The sequence below is a fragment of the Oncorhynchus tshawytscha genome, linkage group LG19 (genome assembly GCF_018296145.1).
Source record: "Oncorhynchus tshawytscha isolate Ot180627B linkage group LG19, Otsh_v2.0, whole genome shotgun sequence".
Lineage (NCBI taxonomy): Eukaryota > Metazoa > Chordata > Actinopteri > Salmoniformes > Salmonidae > Oncorhynchus > Oncorhynchus tshawytscha.
The window spans coordinates 55976415-55998575 of NC_056447.1; the positions used below are offsets into that span (position 1 = coordinate 55976415).

General features: G+C 41.5%; 2 protein-coding genes across 3 annotated transcripts in view; both read right to left on the minus strand.

The window, feature by feature from the left end:
• The window catches only part of LOC112248101 (growth arrest-specific protein 2-like), a 64058-nt gene extending 61957 nt beyond the window's left edge, over window positions 1-2101 (minus strand). For both annotated transcript variants that reach the window (XM_042301952.1, XM_042301951.1), the window contains exon 1: window positions 1807-2101. The gene's annotated coding sequence lies outside the window, so the exon portion shown is untranslated. The remainder of the gene's footprint in view (window positions 1-1806) is intronic.
• A 6905-nt stretch (window positions 2102-9006) lies between these two features.
• On the minus strand, window positions 9007-19925 carry LOC112248105 (succinate receptor 1-like). The gene is made up of 6 exons (XM_042301192.1): window positions 19905-19925; window positions 17103-17269; window positions 16386-16471; window positions 16108-16125; window positions 10003-10369; window positions 9007-9827 (listed from the first exon to the last, which is right to left on the minus strand). The coding sequence occupies exons 1-6, from the start codon at window positions 19923-19925 to the stop codon at window positions 9350-9352; spliced, it is 1137 nt and encodes a 378-aa protein (XP_042157126.1). The 3' UTR covers window positions 9007-9349.
• Between the last annotated feature and the right edge of the window lie 2236 nt (window positions 19926-22161).

Genomic DNA, 22161 nt, shown 5'->3' on the forward strand with positions numbered 1-22161 from the left:
ATTCAGTCTATGGGTAAAACCATTATATTCATTCAGTCTATGGGTAAAACCATTATATTCATTCAGTCTATGGGTAAAACCATTATATTCATTCAGTCTATGGGTAAAACCATTATATTCATTCAGTCTATGGGTAAAACCATTATATTCATTCAGTCTATGGGTAAAACCATTATATTCATTCAGTCTATGGGTAAAACCATTATATTCATTCAGTCTATGGGTAATACCATTATATTCATTCAGTCTATGGGTAATACCATTATATTCATTCAGTCTATGGGTAATACCATTATATTCATTCAGTCTATGGGTAATACCATTATATTCATTCAGTCTATGGGTAAAACCATTATATTCATTCAGTCTATGGGTAAAACCATTATATTCAATCAGTCTATGGGTAATACCATTATATTCACTCAGTCTATGGGTAATACCATTATATTCACTCAGTCTATGGGTAATACACAGTCTAAATGACTGAATAAACATATGATATTATTCCTTTAAGAAGTATAATTGTATAAACTATGACAAAACATTTGGTTTTGTTTTCAATCGATAAAAGGAATACCTATTTTAGGCATATATAAATACAGAAATGACAAGCTCAAGCAGATTTAGCTTCTTTTAACACAGTGCCTTTATTATTGGAGTCTGCCAGCTTAGTTCACGCTAGCAAAAAGGAGCGTCTGAAAATGGTTTGTGAGCGTCTGAAAATGGTTTGTGAGCGTCTGAAAATGGTTTGTGAGCGTCTGAAAATGGTTTGTGAGCGTCTGAAAAGGGTTTGTGTGCTTCTGAAAATGGTTTGTGTGCGTCTGAAAATGGTTTGTGAGCGTCTGAAAATGGTTTGTGAGCGTCTGAAAATGGTTTGTGAGCGTCTGAAAATGGTTTGTGAGCGTCTGAAAATGGTTTGTGAGCGTCTGAAAAGGGTTTGTGTGCTTCTGAAAATGGTTTGTGTGCTTCTGGAAATGGTTTGTGTGCTTCTGAAAATGGTTTGTGTGCTTCTGGAAATGCATTTAAAGTGTTTTTGTCTCTTTTATGTCAGTGCATGTGTTAATGTCATTATGCATTTTCATTTTTACAACTGTAATATCTTTTCAAAGTGGTCTCCTCATTTACAGTTTCTATTCCTGCCACTCATAAAAGGAACCAACCACAACAACTACACATCTAGTTCAGCCATTTTAAAATGGCATTGAAACACACACACACACACACACACACACACGCTCACACAATCTCACGCGCGCACGCATGCGCTCACACACACAGAGAAAAGATGAAATGTCTGACTTTTGATGAAAACTTACAGTTAGATAAGAAAACAACATAGCTATTCTGTTTGATAAAATAACGTGTTTGAAGTTAATCATATGAGCTCCATTAAAAAAGTTGGGCAGCAGCTGAGTTATAGGTTCTTCTGCAAAACAAGTAGACTGACTAACTGACTCCACACACAGGCAGTTTGTTGGCAGAGAAAAGTTATTGGGTCTTTTGTGTAAAAAATACAAAGAGAAGGATTCTAGTCAACTACTCTGAAGGGATATTTTGAGTAATCTGCCTAAATATTTGCATATTGAGTTGTTTGATTTGTTTACGCATTTTGACACGGTAAGTATCGTTTATTCTAACTATTATTATTCTAAATATTTAACAAGTTTACAGCAAATATGATAATATATTTGGGGATGAATCGTAAATGCACGTATAAAAAATAACACACACACAAAAAAACGGTATACTAGAGCATCAATCAGAGGCATGCAATTTAATCAACAGTCCTATTAGTCTTCCACTCACCCTCTTCAAAGCAACTCTTCTATCCGGACCGTTACCGTCCTCTCTTGCCGTCTCTTTGCTCCTCAGTGCGTTCTATATTCATGCTTTTCTAGCCTACCCTACGGTCTGTCGCTGAAAACAGTGGGTAGGATCGGTCAATGCAATATATCTGTCTCTCAAAGACCTGTACCAAAGTCGCTGCTGCACCGCCGATAGAAGGGAAGTTTAAGATCAGTCATGCTGGACTGGGTGGGAATGTTACGCTGCTTTTTGCCTCTCTCTCCCTGCACTCCTGACTCCAATCTGACATTGGAGAAACTCGTTCGTGCGCAAGATTGCAATTAGATCGATGTTAAAGTGGAAGTGTATTAATTGGCCCAGTCATTGGTGTAGTTTTAATTATTGCAATTGCTCGAGTCAATACACTGAAAGTTACACAATACAGTAACTAGATTTTAAATTGGACTATATTTAGATTTGAATAGATTTGTTCAGTCTACAAATCTACACATATATTTAGTAATAAAAATGTAAGTGAAAACTCACATGGGAAAATCATTTTATTCTCGAAGTACATTACATATGTTATTTTCTATTATATCGGGCAGGTTGTATGATTTACATAACTTTTATTTTGAACGTATTAGCTTTTATTTTGAAGTGACCGAAAGTGCCGACAGTGCACTCCAGAACACCACCTTGTGGGTGTACACTAATTACCACAACCACAAAGTCTGACACTAAATCGTAACAACTCATTAAAACAAAAATGTGCTTTTTTTGTTATGCATAAGGTTAGCAGTGGTGTTAAGGCTAGATTTAAATGCAAAATTTAAGAAGATATTATTGAAATGGGCGGGGTTTAAGACTTTGTGGCTGTGTTAACTAGTTACAACCCAATTTGTGGGGGAAAGCAGAGAAAACAATGACGTTGACCTGTAGCAGTGTCAACTCTTGCTGCTCGTGGGATTTCAAAAGACCGCCTCGGTCCCAAACTGTTTGAACTTCTAGTTTCAGAACGGTTGGAGCGTAATCGAAGGATGCCACAAGTCATTGTACTGAGCTCATTGAAATCAAATCAAGTATTGAGTGCCATTCATTTGAAACGCAGTACATCAGTTCCTAGTCCTTCGAACACACCGACTGTGTCATTGCGTTTCGATACACCACAAGTACATTTACTTTCCAACGGAACGCTGCGTTTGCCTTGCAGCATTGCGTTGCAGAGGCAGTTGCAGTGCGTTCTGTGTGGTAAATCGAATGTATGCATCAATTTCTATGCGTAGACTTGACAGAATGTAGTCAAATGTGAATGTTGAATTTTTGTTGCACACAAATCCAGTATTTTTATTTTACCTTTATTTAACTAGGCAAGTCAGTTAAGAACAAATTCTTATTTTCAATGACGGCCTAGGAACAGTGGGTTCTGCCTGTTCAGGGGCAGAACGACAGATTTGTACCTTGTCAGCTCGGGGATTTGAACTTGTAACCTTCTGGTTACTAGTCCAACGCTCTAACCACTAGGCTACCCTATAAAAATATGGTATTACATAATAAGAACAGTTTAATTGCATAATTTCTTAAATTGTTTTATTCATTTATTTGCCAAGTATTTTATTTATTCGATGACATCCACAAATTAATTGTGAGAGCCTATAATATAATTTCCCTCCAAAATGCAGTGTTGTAGTGAAATGCAATAATAAATAGTCAAGATAGCAGAGTAAGCTCTTTCAACAATGAGACCAACGTTGAGGAAGGTGGTCTTGATAGCGCTGTTGGGCCGGGACCAGCCCCGCCGAAAGCGCAGGTCTGTGTAGGTCCAGACATGGTTAAAGTCCTGAAAGCAGGCAGGGGAGTTCCACCGTCTCATTCAAGAGCTTCGACTGCTTGGAGTGGAGCGGCTCCATTCCAGGAGCCGCTCCAGATGGAGATGGGCACGCCAAATGGTCACCAACCTGATGTCACCGGGGGCAGGTGCCAACAACACCCCAGACAGGCACTCCAGGTGAGGGAGAAGCTGACCACCTACTTCTCGTCGCCAGCAGGTGAAGTCCCATGGCAGTATGCCGTGGAGTGAAACAGCTCTTTTAAGAGCCCCCATAACACAAAAGGTTATTTTAAGAACCATTCACCGTTGTCCATAAAATTACATTTTTTTCCCCCAGATTACTTTATGTATCATTGTCTCTCTTCATTTGGAAGCTATATTTAAGTGACATTTGGGAGTAAAGACCACACCTTAACCCCTTCCCTCTCCCATTAACGCCAGTATTATACACACCTGGCATGGTACACCAGGTGAGCGGGAGCACTAATTAAGGTTATAGGACAGTTAGTATGATAACAAAGGGAAAGGGTAACCTAGGTAACCTAGGGTCCATACAAATAGTACAGTTTACCACCTGGTTCACTGGCCTGACAAAATACAGGTGGAGAGAAAACTAATTAGGAAGAGAATGTGTTTTTACTTTCATCTCGTCTGCAAAGGTGTAGGGAAGAAATAAGCAGATTCAGTCTAAATTAGATATTAATAAACAACTGAAACAACTGACTATGAAAACATCATTTAATAACTATTCAAGTACAGGAAAGAACATGTATGTGTGTTGTAAAAATGTTTTTATTTTTATTAAACCATTGAAAGAGATGTGTATGTGCAAAAATAAAAAACATGAATGTGTAGCCTGTAATCTGTAAGAGAACAACAAGAGCATTTTTGTCACAACTGCAGACCGATACAGGGACTACTCATAAAGCCTAGAGATAGTAGGGGAACTTCAGACATGGCCATAATGAGAGAGAGGGCAGGGCACTGGAGATCTGAGGGACAGAGAGGAGTGGAGAAGAGGTGTGTGTCTCTGTCTCTGGTAAAAATAAAATGTAGCCATAACACAGCTAAACAAATAAATGGCCCCTGGACGTCCTGGGCCAGTTGATGGAACATAACTTCAAACAGTTTCAACACCCTGGTTTTCAAGTGGTTTTAAATGAAAGAAATATATTCACCTTTAGTCTCGTAAGAGACCAACAAGAGCGTCTGTGAATTCTCCGGAGTATGACCAGGACCAATATGCGGCGTGGTAAGTGTCAGTACCGTGTGGAGTAAAACACAGACACGGAAACAATCACCCACCAACAAACAGTGAAACCCAGGCTACCTAAATTTGTTCTTAACTGACTTGCCTAGTGAAAAAAAGGTAAAATTAAAAAATTAAAATCAGAGACAACTAACGACACCTGCCTCTGACTGAGAACCATACTAGGCCGAACACAAAAAAACAACCTAGACACACAAAACATAGAATGCCCACCCAACTCACGTCCTGACCAACTAAAACAAACAATTAACACAATATTTTTTTTTATTTTACTAGGCAAGTCAGTTAAGAACAAATTCTTATTTTCAATGACAGCCTAGGAACAGTGGGTTAACTGCCTGTTCAGGGGCAAAACGACAGATTTGTACCTTGTCAGCTCCGGTTACTAGTCCAATGCTCTAACCACTAGGCTACCCTGCCGCCCCAAATAGCTAGGGTCAGAACGTGACAAGTACATTGGTCTTGTTGTGTGCTGCACAAGGAGTGGCTACTAGATATAGGGGGCGCTCTTTTAATTTTTGGATGAAAAACGTTCCCGTTTTAAACAAGATATTTTGTCATGAAAAGATGCTCGACTATGCATATAATTGACCTCTTGGAAAGAAAACACTCTGACGTTTCCAAAACTGCACAGATATTGTCTGTGAGTGCCACAGAACTGATGCTACAGGCAAAACCCAGATAAAAATCCAATCAGGAAGTGCCGCATTTTTTGAAACCGCCTCATGCCAATGACTCCTTATATGGCTGTGAAGGAGCTAGGAGTCAGCTTACGTTTTCCACATTTTCCCCAAGGTGTCTACAGCATTGTGACGTATTTGTAGGCATATCACGGGATACGGGATTGCTCGACGCTAGAGGATAACACTCTTTCCTAAGATGTGCTTACCATTATTGATCTGTATTTAATTATAGATTTGATTAGCACAAGGTCATTTGTCTTTTTCTCCAATGGTTCAGTCTGTTACAGAGATGTGACAAGATAGATTATCGACCTCTGACCAGTCCCAGTAATGCTGCTGAGATCGGGGATATCTTGTACTTGCAGCACCCTCAGACATTGATTTATTTCCTACAGTAGAATAAGACCATACAATCTGATCCGTTGTAGAACATTGCCTTTTAAAGACGCAAACCTAATCCTGGACTACAAAAGGTATTTCAATGGAGATTAACCACTGTGCATGCTTTTTTTTAGTCCAGGACTAAACTTAATCTGTGACTACTGGGAAAACTGGCCCTGAATGTTCACAAATGTAATAGTGTATCTTAATCCAGACCATAGATCTTAAAATACTTTCTGGTACTCACCTGATATAGCAAAGCCACTGAAGCCGACTGCCAGGGCCAGGAAAGAGATGGCCACAACCTTGGTGGGAGAGAAACAAACCACAAGAAGCAAAGATGGCCTCCATTTCAAACCCCCTACACACAGGCAACAACACATGATCATTCTCTTATGTTTGACCGTTTAGCAGATTATTTTACACAGAGTTTCAATCAGTGCATTGAAACTACATTAGTTATAGTAAAAAAAAACGGCATATCACAATCATTGCAATTAAAACTGTGAGTAAGAGTAAAGTGTGTTGGTTTGGCCCATACAGCGTAGTTATTATCCTTGGAGACCTGGATCAGTGATGTTCTTGGTGTTATGTATCGGTTAGGAATCTATTATGAAGTCCTTATGTAGCTTATCCTATCTCCACAGTTCATGATCTTCCTGACAGTGGTAGGAGACAGGTTGTTCTGTATAGATTATGAAAATGTTACGAAGTCCCTATGTAGCCCGTATGAAGTCCCTATGTAGCCCGTATGAAGTCCTTGTGAAGTCCCTATGTAGCCCTTATGAAGTCATTATGTAGTCATTATGAAGTCCCTATGTATTCCTTATTAAGTCCCTATGTAGCCCGTATGAAGTCCCTATGTAGCCCTTACGAAGTCCTTGTGAAGTCCCTATGTAGCCCTTATGAAGTCATTATGTAGTCATTATGAAGTCCCTATGTATTCCTTATTAAGTCCCTATGTAGCCATTATGAAGTCCCTATGTAGCCGTTATGAAGTCCCTATGTAGCCCTTATGAAGTCCCTATGTAGCCATTATGAAGTCCCTATGTAGCACTCATCTCCACAGTTCATGATCTTCCTGACGGTGGTAGTAGAGAGGATGTTCCTGGTGCGCAGCCAGTCAGCCAGCCAGTCAGTCAGCCAGTCAGATCGGCCAGCCAGCCAGTCAGCCAGTCAGCCAGTCAGTCTTAATTCAGTCTCATCTGAAAGTTGTAAATTCTTGGTTATCTGCACGAACCCTGGCTAACAAGTTGAGTCAGCAATACAAAATTGGGTTTAATTATTTATTGACTAAATACCTAACTAATCACACAGAATTACACATACACATAATTAAATCATAACTTAATTACAAATGACGTCAAAAAGGAAAACGTCCCTAGCAGGCGGAACAGATATGACAGCTTGTGACACAAAAGAAAAGGGGCTGGGTTTGAGTGAAAGAGCGGGAAGACTGAGGAACAAAGGGTGAAGCTGTGCTATCGTAAATACAGAATCTTATGCATTCTAAATTACCGCCCATTTGGAAAAGGAAAATGCAATAAATATTTACTCTGAGCTGCGCTTTGGAAGGTTGGTTGGTGGTAGGAAGTTTGGTGGTAGATGGAAGGCCGTGTTGTCCAACCGAGTCCTTTGAAGAGTCCTCTGCTAGTAAATTGTATATGTTGTAGTAACGTCGTTGTGTGGTAGAAGGGATACTCTGTCTGTTCCTTCCTAACCTGCGTTTGCAGCTGCTGTTGCTAACTCAACGGCTAGGAGGTATCACTTCTGTAGTGAATAAGAGTTCAAAGTTCATACCATTCGCAACCAAAGCTCACGCTGATGTTGGCTTCCTTCTGTAGTTATTATCTGAACCATTCTGACATCGGACCGTCGTCCTCACATCCTGAGAACAGGAGGTTATATTGTTGTCAAGGCTTTATATAGAAAGGGAGAGGAGGGCGTGTTTGAACAGTTTTATAGCCCATGTCCCTTCACAGGGGCGGGCCACTGATTGAGCAGAGCTCTACCTTATGAAAACCCAAATCTCACATTTTAGAAGCTAAAATCACATTTCATCCCATCACAAATAATTTCATATTCAAACATTTAAATTGCACAACAATTCCATGTGAATCTGATAACTATGTAGATAACTATGTGTAGACTTTCCACTGTAGAGTTTATGTAATCTTATCATTGATGAGAATGTCTCAGATGACAACCGAACTGACATCATATTCATTAAGTACCACCGCATATGTTCAATTGGTCGGATTACCAGAACATAGTTCATTTCCCTCCACCTTCTGATGTTCCCAAAATCTCTATGTTAACCAAGTGTTTTGCAAATGTAACATCAGTAGGGTAGAGAGAGAAAAAAGGGGGGAAGAGGTATTTATGACTGTCATAAACCTACTCCCAGGCTAACGTCATGGCATCTCTATATATTCTACCTCTTGGTCGTTTGGAAACACAATGTTAACTTTCACTGCTATGAGGACGACACGCAGCTGTACATTTCGATAAAACATGGTGAACCCCACCTAATTGCCTACCCAGGAAGTCTGTGTTTCAGACATATGGAAGTGGATGGCAGACAAAACAGAGTTCTGTTAGTTCTACGTCCAGATAGTTCTAGGTCCCAAGAAACAAAGCGATCTGCTGTTGGATTCTGACAATTAATCTCGATGGTTGTACAGTCGTCTCAAATAAAACTGTGAAGAACCTCGGCGTCACTCTGGACCTCGATCTCTCTTTAGAATATTTTAAGGGCAGCTTTTTCCATCTTCGTAACGGTGCATAACTCTGCAACTTTTTGCCTAAAAATTATGCAGAAAAACGAATTCATGCTTTAGTCACTTCTAGATTAGACTAATCAGGGCTGATTTCAAGGTTTTACTGCTAACTTACAAAGTGTTTCTTGCCCCTATCTATCTCTCTGATTTGGTCCTGCCGTACATGCCTACAAGTACGCTACAGTCACAAGATACAGGCCTCCTTAGTCCCTAGAATTTCTAAGCAAACAGCTGGAGGCAGGGCTTTCTCCTATAGAGTTCTCCCCTCCCGGTGGACCTGAGCCCTAGGACCATGCCTCAGGACTACCTAAAAGTGACATGCATACCAATTCCATGCCCAGTACAAAATAAAGTAAGGAAGACAACCACCCTCAGACAGGTTCGTTGCTGTAACATACAGACAACCACCCACAGACAGGCTTGTTGCTGTGATTTTTAAGATGTAAAGAACTTCCTCAGGCATTGTGTCTGAGATCTGATCATCTGTGTGGTCCAGCTGCTATAAAGACAACCCCCCCTCCCCCCGCCAAGTCTTTTCCAATCAAGGGAGGCGATGGGGAGAGGATGGATTTTTTAAATAATTGAGATGGTAATTTACCATGGTCTGATCCTTCAGCATTCACAGTGGAGTGACAGCAGCCAAACCCTGGCCACCATGCCCCTCTCTCTCATGCCCTATGGTCCTCTGGTTCCTCTTTCTCTCAAACAACCCTGTTACTGACGTCACATGATTCACCGCTGATTGCTGTCGTTGACACTTCCAAAGCTGCAGCCAAGCGAACCCAAAGGTATCCTGGAACTCCTTTCTAAACTGCCGTCCCACGAAGCAAGTAAACAGTGGGTTGACACAGGTATTCAGGCTACATAGACAGATCTCCAGGCAGAATGCCAGGTCTACGGGCTGCCAGAACGCCGGCCTACCCAGGTACATGGCATGCATCACGATGGCCGCGTTCCTGCTTAGGTGGTAGGGCAGGTAGAACAGGGCAAAGAGGGTCAGCACGGCGGTCAACACGCGGGTCAGACGGAGACGTCGCCCCTTGTTTTTGTGGAGGTGGACCTGTGGCCGGCGGCTGCGGAGGCGCAGCTCCCTGATGCTGTGGAGACAAAAAAAGCATGTTGGAGACAGAATAGTAAACAAATATATTAAAAGAAAGAAATAGAGCCAAATCAAACACTCCATATTATAGGCTGTGTTTCCAATAATGTAATAAATCAGGATCAATCAATCAGTAAATCAACCAATCAATAAATAATGTAATTGGTAACTACCTGCGGAGGCAACAGTAACATATGGAGTATAGAGGGAAGAGGAAGCCGATGGTGGTACAGCAGATTGAGTAGGGTAGGCTCTCCTCAGTGTCGTCCAGTAACATATACAGGGTACACACGGTACGATTATTGTCTCCGGGGCAATGTTGTAGCAAAGTCATGTGAGCTACAGGGACACTTATCACCATGGAAATCGCCCAGATAACGGCACAGAGGAAACAGGTCTGCCGGCGGCCGAGTAACACCACAGAGCGCAGCGGGTGGACGATGGCGAGATAGCGGTCCACGCTAACGCAGGAAACGAAGAAGATGCTGAGGTAGAAGTAGTTGTGGTAGAGCAACCGAAGGGTCTTGCAGAGCGACACACCTAAAATTAGACAAACAGTCCGTAGGTATGGTGTGATCCTTTTGAGATTTGATTTTTATTTTTTTATTTTTTATGTGGAACTCAGTCAGGTCTCAATTTAGGCTAAGATTCCATCAGATCAAGTGTTAACCAGCGATAACAGACACCAGCAGATGTTTTGTTTGTTTTTTTGTTTTGTTAGAAGTGGTGGAACTGCTTGGAGCTGTCAAATAGGTGATCATTGTCAAGAACCCACACCCGCCCCACTTGTGATAGAAGTTCAGAGCGAGAAAGTGTATATGCAAAATACAAACAAACAAACAAATCCAGGTTAATTCACCTGTCAATCTACAGTTGAAGTGGGAGGTTTACATACACTTCGGTTGGAATCATTAAAACTCATTTTTCAACCACTCCACAAATGTCTTGTTAACAAACTATAGTTTTGACAAGTCGGTTAGGACATCTACTTTGAGCATGACACAAGTCATTTTTACAACAATTGTTTACAGATTATTTCACTTATAATTCACTGTATCACAATTCCAGTGGGTCAGAAGTTTACATACACTAAGTTGACTGTGCCTTTTAAACAGCTTGGAAAATTCCAGAAAATGATGTCATGGCTTTAGAAGCTTCTGATAGGCTAATTGACATCATTTGAGTCAATTGGAGGTGTACCTGTGGATGTATTTCAAGGCCTACCTTCAAATTCAGTGCCTCATTGCTTGACATCATGGGAAAATCAAAATAAATCAGCCAAGACATCAGAAAAAAATTGTAGACCTCCACAAGTCTGGTTCATCCTTGGGGACAATTTCCAAACACCTGAAGGTATCATGCTCATCTGTACAAACAAGAGTACGCAATAATAAACACCATGGGACCACGCAGCCGTCATACCGCTCAGGAAGGAAACACTTTCTTCTCCTAGAGATGAACATACTTTGGTGTGAAATGTGCAAATCAGTCCCAGAACAACAGCAAAGGACCTTGTGAAGATGCTGTAGGAAACAGGTACAAAAGTATCTATATCCACAGTAAAACGAGTCCTATATCGACATAACCTGAAAGGCCGCTCAGCAAGGAAGAAGCCACTGCTCCGAAACCGCCATAAAAAGCCAGACTACGGTTTGCAACTGCACATGGGGACAAAGATCGTACTTTTTGGAGAAATGTCCTCTGGTCTGATGAAACAAAAATAGAACTGTTTGGCCATAATGACCATCGTTAGTTATGTTTGGAAGAAAAGGGGAGGCTTGCAAGCCGAAGAACACCATACCAACCGTGAAGCATGGGGGTGGCAGCATCATGTTGTGGGGGTGCTTTTCTGCAGGAGAGACTAGTGCACTTCACAAAATAGATGGCTACATGAGGAAGGAAAATTATGTCGATATATTGAAGCAACATCTCAAGACATCAGTCAGGAAGTTAAAGCTTGGTCGCAAATGGGTCTTCCAAATGGACAATGACCCCAAGCATACTTCCAAAGTTGTGGCAAAATGGCTTAAGGACAACAAAGTAAAGGTATTGGAGTGGCCATCACAAAGCCCTGACCTCAATCCCATAGAAATTTGTGGGCAGAACTGAAAAAGCATGTGTGAGCAAGGAGGCCTACAATCCTGACTCAGTTACACCAGCTCTGTCAGGAGGAATGGGCCAAAATTCACCCAACTTATTGTGGGAAGCTTGTGGAAGGCTACCCGAAACGTTTGGCCCAGTTAAACAATTTAAAGGCAATGCTACCAAATACTAACAGAGTGTATGTAATCATCTGGCCCACTGGGAATGTGATGAAAGAAATAAAAGCTGAAATAAATCATTCTCTCTAGTATTATTCTGACATTTCACATTCTTAAAATAAAGTGGTGATCCTAACTGACCTAAGACAGGGAATTATTACTAGGATTAAATGTCAGGAATTGTGAAAAACAGTTTAAATGTATTTGGCTAAGGTGTATGTAAAACTTCCGACTTCAACTGAAGCTAGTTAGACTATCTTATACATCATGGTTGGACGCTTCTCCTTCTCTTCTCACTGATGCCACGATTGCCCTTAGTTTGAAGGCGTAATCTGTAGACAGGTGTTTTCTCCATCTCCTTAGCTACTCCAATTCCACTGATTTCAAAACTCGGCCCTCTAGAAAGTGGAGAACAACACTTATGCAGTATAGTAAGCAATATATTTTTTAGATGCTGCGTTAGACAGGATTACCTACACAATCTAACCAGCTAAAATAGACAGAAGCCTGCTATATGCTATATGGCAGACCAATCCGAACTCATCTCTTGGCATGTCCAGCCCACTTAATTATCTCAGCCAATCATGGCTAGCAGGAAGGTGGCTGTATTGTTTTAGTGGCTTAACCAACTGGGCTCGTAATTTGAACAATTTTATTCGTATTTACAGATGGCATACATGTCTGTTATTAAGGCACATGAAAGTTCACATGTCCCCGAAGGCATTTCTACCCAAAAACGCATTTTGATCAAAAAATAATAATAAAAAATAATAATATTACTTTCAAATGGCTCTTGTGTGAAGTAGTGACTCGCGACATTCCTGAAGCATATGACCACTCTATGGAAAGATGAGACTCACGAACACGATGGTGTTCTCTGTTTTGCTTTACAACCCTCACAAGTGTCATGGGACACATCCCATACAAATTAATGGAAGTATGAAGGTAATTTTGTGCAAAAAAAAGAGGTGTTACATTTGAGTTTTTCCGGAAACATATTTATCTTGAGTTTTCTTATATCTACTAGATATTGGACACTTCAAAACCTTTTTCCTTATGATACAAATTTTTTGTGTGTGTATTTTTTTTTGCCATTTATGAATGTGTTATTCAATGCGTATCTATTGGCTATAGTAAGAGAAAACCCCCCAAAACCAATTCTTTCTTTGGCCGCCTCTCCTTCCAGTTCTCTGCTGCCAATGACTGGAACGAACTACAAAAATCTCTGAAACTGGAAACACTTATCTCCCTCACTAGCTTTAAGCACCAACTGTCAGAGCAGCTCACAGATTACTGCACCTGTACATAGCCCACCTATAATTTAGCCCAAACAACTACCTCTTTCCCAACTGTATTTAATTTTAATTTATTTATTTTGCTCCTTTGCACCCCATTATTTTTATTTCTACTTTGCACATTCTTCCATTGCAAAACTACCATTCCAGTGTTTTACTTGCTATATTGTTTTACTTTGCCACCATGGCCTTTTTTGCCTTTACCTCCCTTCTCACCTCATTTGCTCACATTGTATATAGACTTGTTTATACTGTATTATTGACTGTATGTTTGTTTTACTCCATGTGTAACTCTGTGTCGTTGTATCTGTCAAACTGCTTTGCTTTATCTTGGCCAGGTCGCAATGAGAACTTGAGAACTTGTTCTCAACTTGCCTACCTGGTTAAATAAAGGTGAAATTAATAAATAAATAAATAAAAGTAGTGAAGGCCAAATTCAATAATTTATCAAATCACTTTAAAATACACTGCTCAAAAAAATAAAGGGAACACTAAAATAACACATCCTAGATCTGAATGAATGAAAGATTCTTATTAAATACCATTTTTTAGTTGAATGTGCTGACAACAACATCACACAAATTATCAATGGAAATCAAATTTATCAACCCATGGAGGTCTGGATTTGGAGTCACACTCAAAATTAAAGTGGAAAACCTTAAACCTTAAAACAAGTCAAAATGAGGCTCAGTAGTGTGTGTGGCTTCCACGTGCCTCTATGACCTCCCTACAACGCCTGGGCATGCTCCTGATGAGGTGGCGGATGGTCTCCTGAGGGATCTCCTCCCAGACCTGTACTAAAGCATCCACCAACTCCTGGACAGTCTGTGGCGTTGGTGGATGGAGCGAGACATGATGTCCCAGATGTGCTCAATTGTATTCAGGTCTGGGGAAGTGGGCCAGGCGGGCCAGTTCATAGCATCAATGCCTTCCTCTTGCAGGAACTGCTGACACACTCCAGCCACATGAGGTCTAGCATTGTCTTGCATTAGGAGGAACCCAGGGCCAACTGCACCAGCATATGGTCTCACAAGGGGTCTGAGGATCTCATCTCGGTACCTAATGGCAGTCAGGCTACCTCTGGCGAGCACATGGAGGGCTGTGCGGCCCCCCAAAGAAATGCCACCCCACCCCACACCATGACTGACCCAACGCCAAACCGGTCATGCTGGAGGATGTTGCAGGCAGCAGAACGTTCTCCACGGCGTCTCCAGACTCTGTCACGTCTATCACATGTGCTCAGTGTGAACCTGCTTTCATCTGTGAAGAGCACAGGGCGCCAGTGGCGAATTTGCCAATCTTGGTGTTCTCTGGCAAATGCCATATGTCCTGCACGGTGTTGGGCTGTAAGCACAACCCCCACCTGTGGACGTCGGGCCCTCATACCACCCTCATGGAGTCTGTTTCTGACCGTTTGAGCAGACATGCACATTTGTGGCCTGCTGGAGGTCATTTTGCAGGGCTCTGGCAGTGCTCCTCCTGCTCCTCCTTGCACAAAGGCAGAGGTAGCGGTCCTGCTTCTGGGTTGTTGCCCTCATACGGCCTCCTCCACGTCTCCTGATGTACTGGCCTGTCTCCTGGTAGCGCCTCCATGCTCTGGACACTACGCTGACAGACACAGCAAACCTTCTTGCCACAGCTCGCATTGATGTGCCATCCTGGATGAGCTGCACTATCTGAGCCACTTGTGTGGGTTGTAGACTCCGTCTCATGCTACCACTAAAGTGAAATCACCGCCAGCATTCAAAAGTGACCAAAACATCAGCCAGGAAGCATAGGAACTGAGAAGTGGTCTGTGGTCACCACCTGCAGAACCACTCCTTTATTGGGGGTGTCTTGCCAATTGCCTATAATTTCCACCTGTTGTCTATTCCATTTGCACAACAGCATGTGACATTTATTGTCAATCAGTGTTGCTTCCTAAGTGGACAGTTTGATTTCACAGAAGTGTGATTGACTTGGAGTTACATTGTGTTGTTTAAGTGTTCCCTTTATTTTTTTGAGCAGTGTATGTTTTTTTTAAATACATAAAGTGGTCCTAAACTTCTAAATCAAATAGATAAATGATCCACGGTATGACCATCTTAAAACAATTCCGCATATTATCTTAGTAGAACCATCTTAAAACAATTCCACATGTTATCTTAGTAGAACCACCTTAAAACAATTCCACATATTATCTTAGTAGAACCACCTTAAAACAATTCCACATGTTATCTTAGTAGAACCATCTTAAAACAATTCTCCCCCCCCCCCAAATAAAGAAACAAAATAATGAGGATTTCTATAATACTAAATGAGGTTTAAACCTCACATTCTAGTGTTCCAACTTGAAAACAAGGGGGTGTGACTCCGTGCAGCCAATGGCAACCAATGGCAATGTCCGCTTCAGGTGTATCATTTCAGGAGCCACTAGTGGATTTGACAACTCTAGCGCAGTTCCACCTCCTATACTGAAAACTGATCCCAAAACAAAAGCTATGTGGATGTCGGCTACAGCGGATCTGATTGAATAGATTCCTTACTGTTGAGAGTTAGAATAATATAATACACGAAGGTGCAATTTCAAAACTTGGTTGTACATCAGCAGTTTTCCTCTGGTCATATGTCACTCTCTCTGATAGTCACTCAGTTATACAAATGTGCCTTGCGTCATAATGCAACCGCTATACAGGACATGAAAACAACAGACAATATTGGCAATTGGATTTACTTAACTTACCCAGACCCCAGTGGAGACCTGAAAAGGACCACAATGGTTGTTAAACTTGATCGTTAATCCTCAAAGATTTTAAATGCAGTGCAAGTGTATCTACACGCTAGACTAGTTCCAGATCTGTTTTGTGATGTTTTTTGTGTCAACTCTACTGCTGCCATTGATACGCCAAAAATGACAGAGTGTTGGCAACTTGGTATGCTAGCACAAACAGACTGGCACCATCTATGCGGTTGAATTGTGTTTTTTTTTAAATAGTCAAATAAATTATATGAAATCCAAACCGTTTAAGTGGTAGTGAATGAGGAAGGGTAGAGCCAGCAGCCAAAAGGTGTCAGCCAGGGCCAGGTTGAAGAGCAGGACACTACTCCTGAAGAAGAAGAAGAATACTTTATGAATTTATACCAGAAATATGTCTTCTACTGTGCCTAACACACACACACACACACACACACACACACACACACACACACACACACACACACAGTACAGCACATACAGTACAGCATGCAGTGAGCAGTTTAAGGGTTAAGAACTGCCTTGCTCAAGGGCACAACAGCCGGAGATGCTTTATTGCTAGGATTTGTCACTAACAACACTCTAGTAGTCAAATCCCTCAGATCCCAACCTCAAGACTAAATGGATCAGTGTTTCAGCCCACCACTCTAACCTCTAGGCTACTTGGACCAGTGTTTCAGCCCACCACTCTAACCTCAAGGCTGAATGGACCAGTGTTTCAGCCCACCACTCTAACCTCTAGGCTACTACTTTCAGTGTTTCAGCCCACCCCTCTAACCCCTAGGCTACTTGGATCAGTGTTTCAGCCCACCCCTCTAACCTCTAGGCTACTTGGATCAGTGTTTCAGCCCAACCCTCTAACCTCTAGGCTACCTGTACCAACGTTTTAGCCTCCCCTCTAGGCTAGCTGGACCAGTGTTTCAGTCTCCCCTCTAGGCTACTTGGATCAGTGTTTCAGCCCACCCCTCTAACCACTAAGCTACCTGGACCAGCGTTTCAGGCGTTGGAAGAAGATCCAGAGAGAGAGCAGGTTGAGGGGCAGACCCAGTATCAACACCCCCAGGAAGAAGGCCGGCATCAGGTAGAGCTGGACCACCCTGATGCCCTCCTGCCCCGGAGAGGACAGGTCACAGAAGGCCCGCTCTGGGGGCTGGAAGAAGACAGTGTTATAGACATACAGTGGGGAGAACAAGTATTTGATACACTGACGATTTTGCAGGTATTCCCACTTACAAAGCATGTAGAGGTCTGTAATTTTTATCATAGGTACACGTCAACTGTGAGAGACGGAATCTAAAACAAAAATCCAGAAAATCACATTGTATGATTTTTAAGTAATTCATTTGCATTTTATTGCATGACATAAGTATTTGATACATCAGAAAAGCAGAACTTCATATTTGGTACAGAAACCTTTGTTTGCAATTACAGAGGTCATGCGTTTCCTGTAGTTCTTGACCAGGTTTGCACACACTGCAGCAGGGATTTTGGCCCACTCCTCTTTACAGACCTTCTCACAGACCGTCACTGGGCAATACGGACTTTCAGCTCCCTCCAAAGATTGTCTATTGGGTTCAGGTCTGGAGACTGGCTAGGCCACTCCAGAAGAGGTTGTTGGCCAAGATCTTGCGATACATGGCCCCATCCATTCTCCCCTCAATACGGTGCAGTCGTCCTATCCCCTTTGCAGAAAAGCATTCCCAAAGAATGATGTTTCCACCTCCATGCTTCACGGTTGGGATGGTGTTCTTGGGGTTGTACTCATCCTTTTTCCTCCTCCAAACACGGCGAGTGGAGTTTAGACCAAAAAGCTCTATCTTTGTCTCATCAGACCAAATGACCTTCTCCCATTCCTCCTCTGGATCATACAGATGGTCATTGGCAAACTTCAGATGGGCCTGGACATGCGCTGGCTTGAGCAGGGGGACCTTGCGTGCGCTGCAGGATTTTAATCCATGACGGCGTAGTGTGTTACTAATGGTTTTCTTTGAGAATGTGGTCCCAGCTCTCTTCAGGTCATTGACCAGGTCCTTCCGTGTAGTTCTGGGCTGATCCCTCACCTTCCTCATGATCATTGATGCCCCACGAGGTGAGATCTTGCATGGAGCCCCAGACCGAGGGTGATTGACCGTCATCTTGAACTTCTTCCATTTTCTAATAATTGCGCCAACAGTTGTTGCCTTCTCACCAAGCTGCTTGCCTATTGTCCTGTAACGAATCCCAGCCTTGTGCAGGTCTACAATTTTATCCCTGATGTCCTTACACAGCTCTCTGGTCTTCGCCATTGCGGAGAGGTTGGAGTCTGTTTGATTGAGTGTGTGGACAGGTGTCTTTTATACAGGTAATGAGTTCAAACAGGTGCAGTTAATACAGGTAATGAGTGGAGAACAGGAGTGCTTCTTAAAGAAAAACTAGCAGGTCTGTGAGAGCCGGAATTCTTACTGGTTGGTAGGTGATCAAATACTTATGTCATGTAATAAAATGCTAATGAATGACTTAAAAATCATACAATGTGATTTTCTGGATTTTTGTTTTAGATTCCGCCTCTCACAGTTGAAGTGTACCTATGATAAAAAAAATTACAGACCTCTACATGCTTTGTAAGTAGGTAAACCTGCAAAATCCGCAGTGTATCAAATACTTGTTCTCCCCACTGTATATTAGGTCTGGATTCAGTCCAAGGTGCTTCATAGTGCAGCACAGCATTTACTTTACACTGAGGCAGGCTACTTACTTTACTTACTTTACACTTAGGGAGTCTACTTACTTTACTTACTTTACGCTTAGGCAGGCTACTTACTTTACGTTTAGACAGGCTACTTACTTTACGTTTAGACAGGCTACTTACTTTACGCTTAGGCAGGCTACTTACTTTATGCTTAGACTGGCTACTTACTTTACACTTAGGCAGGCTACTTACTTTATGCTTGAGCTGACAAGCGCAACATTTACCATGAATGTGATCTCCGCAAACATCGAAGAAAAGGCCTTTTAAAATGCGTATTGCTGCTCTATAGTAACTCGCTCTCGAACACGCCTTGGATTGAATCCTCACTAAATACAATTCAATGACTTCTCATGTAAGTCGTTTTAATGTATTTTAATTTATTTATGTAGTTGTATGGCTGAAAACACATATTTTAAAGTTGTTGTAGAGCGCTGTTGATGCGGTGAAGGACCAGTACGGCACTAGGAGCAAGGTGAGAACCTCTTCATCTAATGAAACAGGACACACGGATCATGATGCTGCTTTACATCATAGTCATGGTTAATCAAGCGTTCCCCATTCAGTCAAAACACTTCCACAGAACTCTTGATTGAAGTCATTTAACCAGACGAATGTATGTCATCCTACAGTATGTTCACAGTATGGCTAAACCCTTCCTTGCATTATTCCAACAGTTGAATTCAAATCTGGCTAAACCCTTCCTTGCATTATTCCAACAGTTGAATTCAAATCTGGCTAAACACTTCCTTGCATTATTCCAACAGTTGAATTCAAATCTGGCTAAACACTTCCTTGCATTATTCCAACAGTTGAATTCAAATCTGGCTAAACACTTCCTTGCATTATTCCAACAGTTGAATTCAAATCTGGCTAAACACTTCCTTGCATTATTCCAACAGTTGAATTCAAATCTTTAATATTTTTCGTGCTAATAATTACGACCCTCACTGTAGACACTATAGGGAAGAATAGAAACACACTTCAAAGGTAATGAAAAGCCTCAGTGCCGCTTATAGTAACCTCTAGTCTGGATACTTTAAAGGTGGTAATAACTTACTTGATGTTGATTGTTGCCCATGTCAAGGTGTGTTAGCGGCCTCGGTTCTGCCCCGAGGCTGGTTCTGTCCCATAATGCTGTTGGATAGTAATGCTTGACTACCCACCACACACACATTATGTTGGTATTAGGCAGTATGTACAGTCGTTTGTGTGTGTGTGTGTGTGTGTGTGTGTGAGAGATCATGAACAAATATTGAATAAGTGTATCGGTACTGTACTCAGGCCATCTGTCGTGTGAACAATAACCGCAGAATCCATCTTGTAACCACAACACTTCCAACATGGTGTTTGGAACAATCAAAGGTTTCAGCAAGTTACGTTTTAAGACAATTTATATGTATAATCTCCACCCAGCAAAGCCAGAAGAGGATTGGCCACCCCACATAGCCTGGTTCCTCTCTAGGTTTCTTCCTAGGTTTTGGCCTTTCTAGGGAGTTTTTCCTAGCCACCGTACTTCTACACCTGCATTGCTTGCTGTTTGGGGTTTTAGGCTGGGTTTCTGTACAGCACTTTGAGATATCAGCTGATGTACGAAGGGCTATATAAATACATTTGATTTGATTTACAATATCTTGTACACATACACGTTATGAAGCGTTATAGACAACCTTTTCAGAAACACAATTTTTTTTTAAATAATTTGAATTTGGTATTTTATTCTCTTAACAAGGCCATACAGTCCAACACAGTGACAAATATTTAGCGTTACATGGGAAGTGTATCAAAAACCAACCATAAAAAAAGACCTAACAAAAAAAACAGTTATTCTTCATCAATATCCAAGTATTTGTAAACTGCCATAGTTATTTTTGTTGTTGCGGGAAAAATACAAAATAAGAATCATGCAATTAAAAAGACGAAGGAGAAATTGTAAATAAAAAGTAAAAGGGAGATTATGAGAGGAAAAACAAAATAATGAAAATAATGAAAATAAAATAATATTTTTGAAACAGAGGGAACATAGAGAGTGGTGATACTTGAAGTACCATGTATTAGTTTCATAGAGCCCACAGCATAGAAAGGCACATTTGAACAGTCAAATGTTGGCTACTGGTGTTTACACGTCACCTGATCTTGTCAACACATTTACGTTTATTTTCTATTCTACCAAACATACAATAGAAGATTGTTCAGCCTGAGACGGAGGCATAGCCAGCTATCTTAAAGAGAAAAGTCGAATGAAATGACTCTCATATGCATAAAAACAGGTAGATTTGAAAACATCCTTACTTCAATAATAAAACCTAAAACATTTCACCATTAATTGACATGTCTTCTTTTCAAACAGTTCAAACATAAATAATAAACATGAAATTAAAAGTGGGAGCCATTTTATGTCCATTTTTTTATATATATTTTTTATATATCTCTTAAAACATCTACAGTACAACCATTGTTTCATATATTGATAAGATAAATAATAATAAATAACATAATTTCACATGGTCCCCGTTTAGCCCGAGTCCCCGGGTCTGTTTGTGTGGTGTCTTGAAAACTCCATTGTTGTCGTTTTCACCGGAGTTGTCAAGACAACACAAACACATCTATGACTCAGGCTAGCTCCCTGCCACCAGCCACTGATGGTAATAATACATTAAGACTGACATGTTTATGTCTGGGTGGATCTGGTTCATTATCCAACTCCATTTAGTGTTGTTGTCACGCAGCAGAAACACATCTGGGATAGAGTCATTTATAAGTGCTTTGTGCAACAACAACAACAACAACAAAAACAATTAAATAATGTTTATCTTTCCTTCTTATCACGGACATAGAACTAAACAATCCAATCAGACATGATGAAAGGCTAAATGATAACTGATGTGTTTCGGATGGAAGGAGAGAGGGATGGAGGGAGGGATGGAGACAGGGAGAGATGGAGACAGGGAGAGATGGAGACAGGGAGAGATGGAGACAGGGAGAGATGGAGACAGGGAGAGATGGAGAGATGGAGACATGGAGAGATGGAGACATGGAGAGATGGAGACAGGGAGAGATGGAGACAGGAAGAGATGGAGACATGGAGACATGGAGAGATGGAGACATGGAGAGATGGAGACAGGGAGAGATGGAGAGATGGAGAGATGGAGACAGGGAGAGATGGAGACAGGGAGACAGGGAGACATGGAGAGATGGAGAGATGGAGAGATGGAGACATGGAGAGAGGAGACAGGGAGAGATGGAGAGATGGAGAGAGAGATGGAGACAGGGAGAGATGGAGAGATGGAGAGATGGAGACATGGAGAGATGGAGAG

Excerpts from the sequence above, each read along its gene's own strand:
- LOC112248105 (XM_042301192.1), bottom strand. The coding sequence starts at position 19,925 with ATGGGCAACAATCAACATCAA. Across the intron at positions 17,270-19,904 it reads TGGGCAACAATCAACATCAA|CCCCCAGAGCGGGCCTTCTG; the intron begins GTAAGTTATTAC and ends GTCTTCTTCCAG. Across the intron at positions 16,472-17,102 it reads CGCCTGAAACGCTGGTCCAG|GAGTAGTGTCCTGCTCTTCA; the intron begins GTAGCTTAGTGG and ends CTTCTTCTTCAG.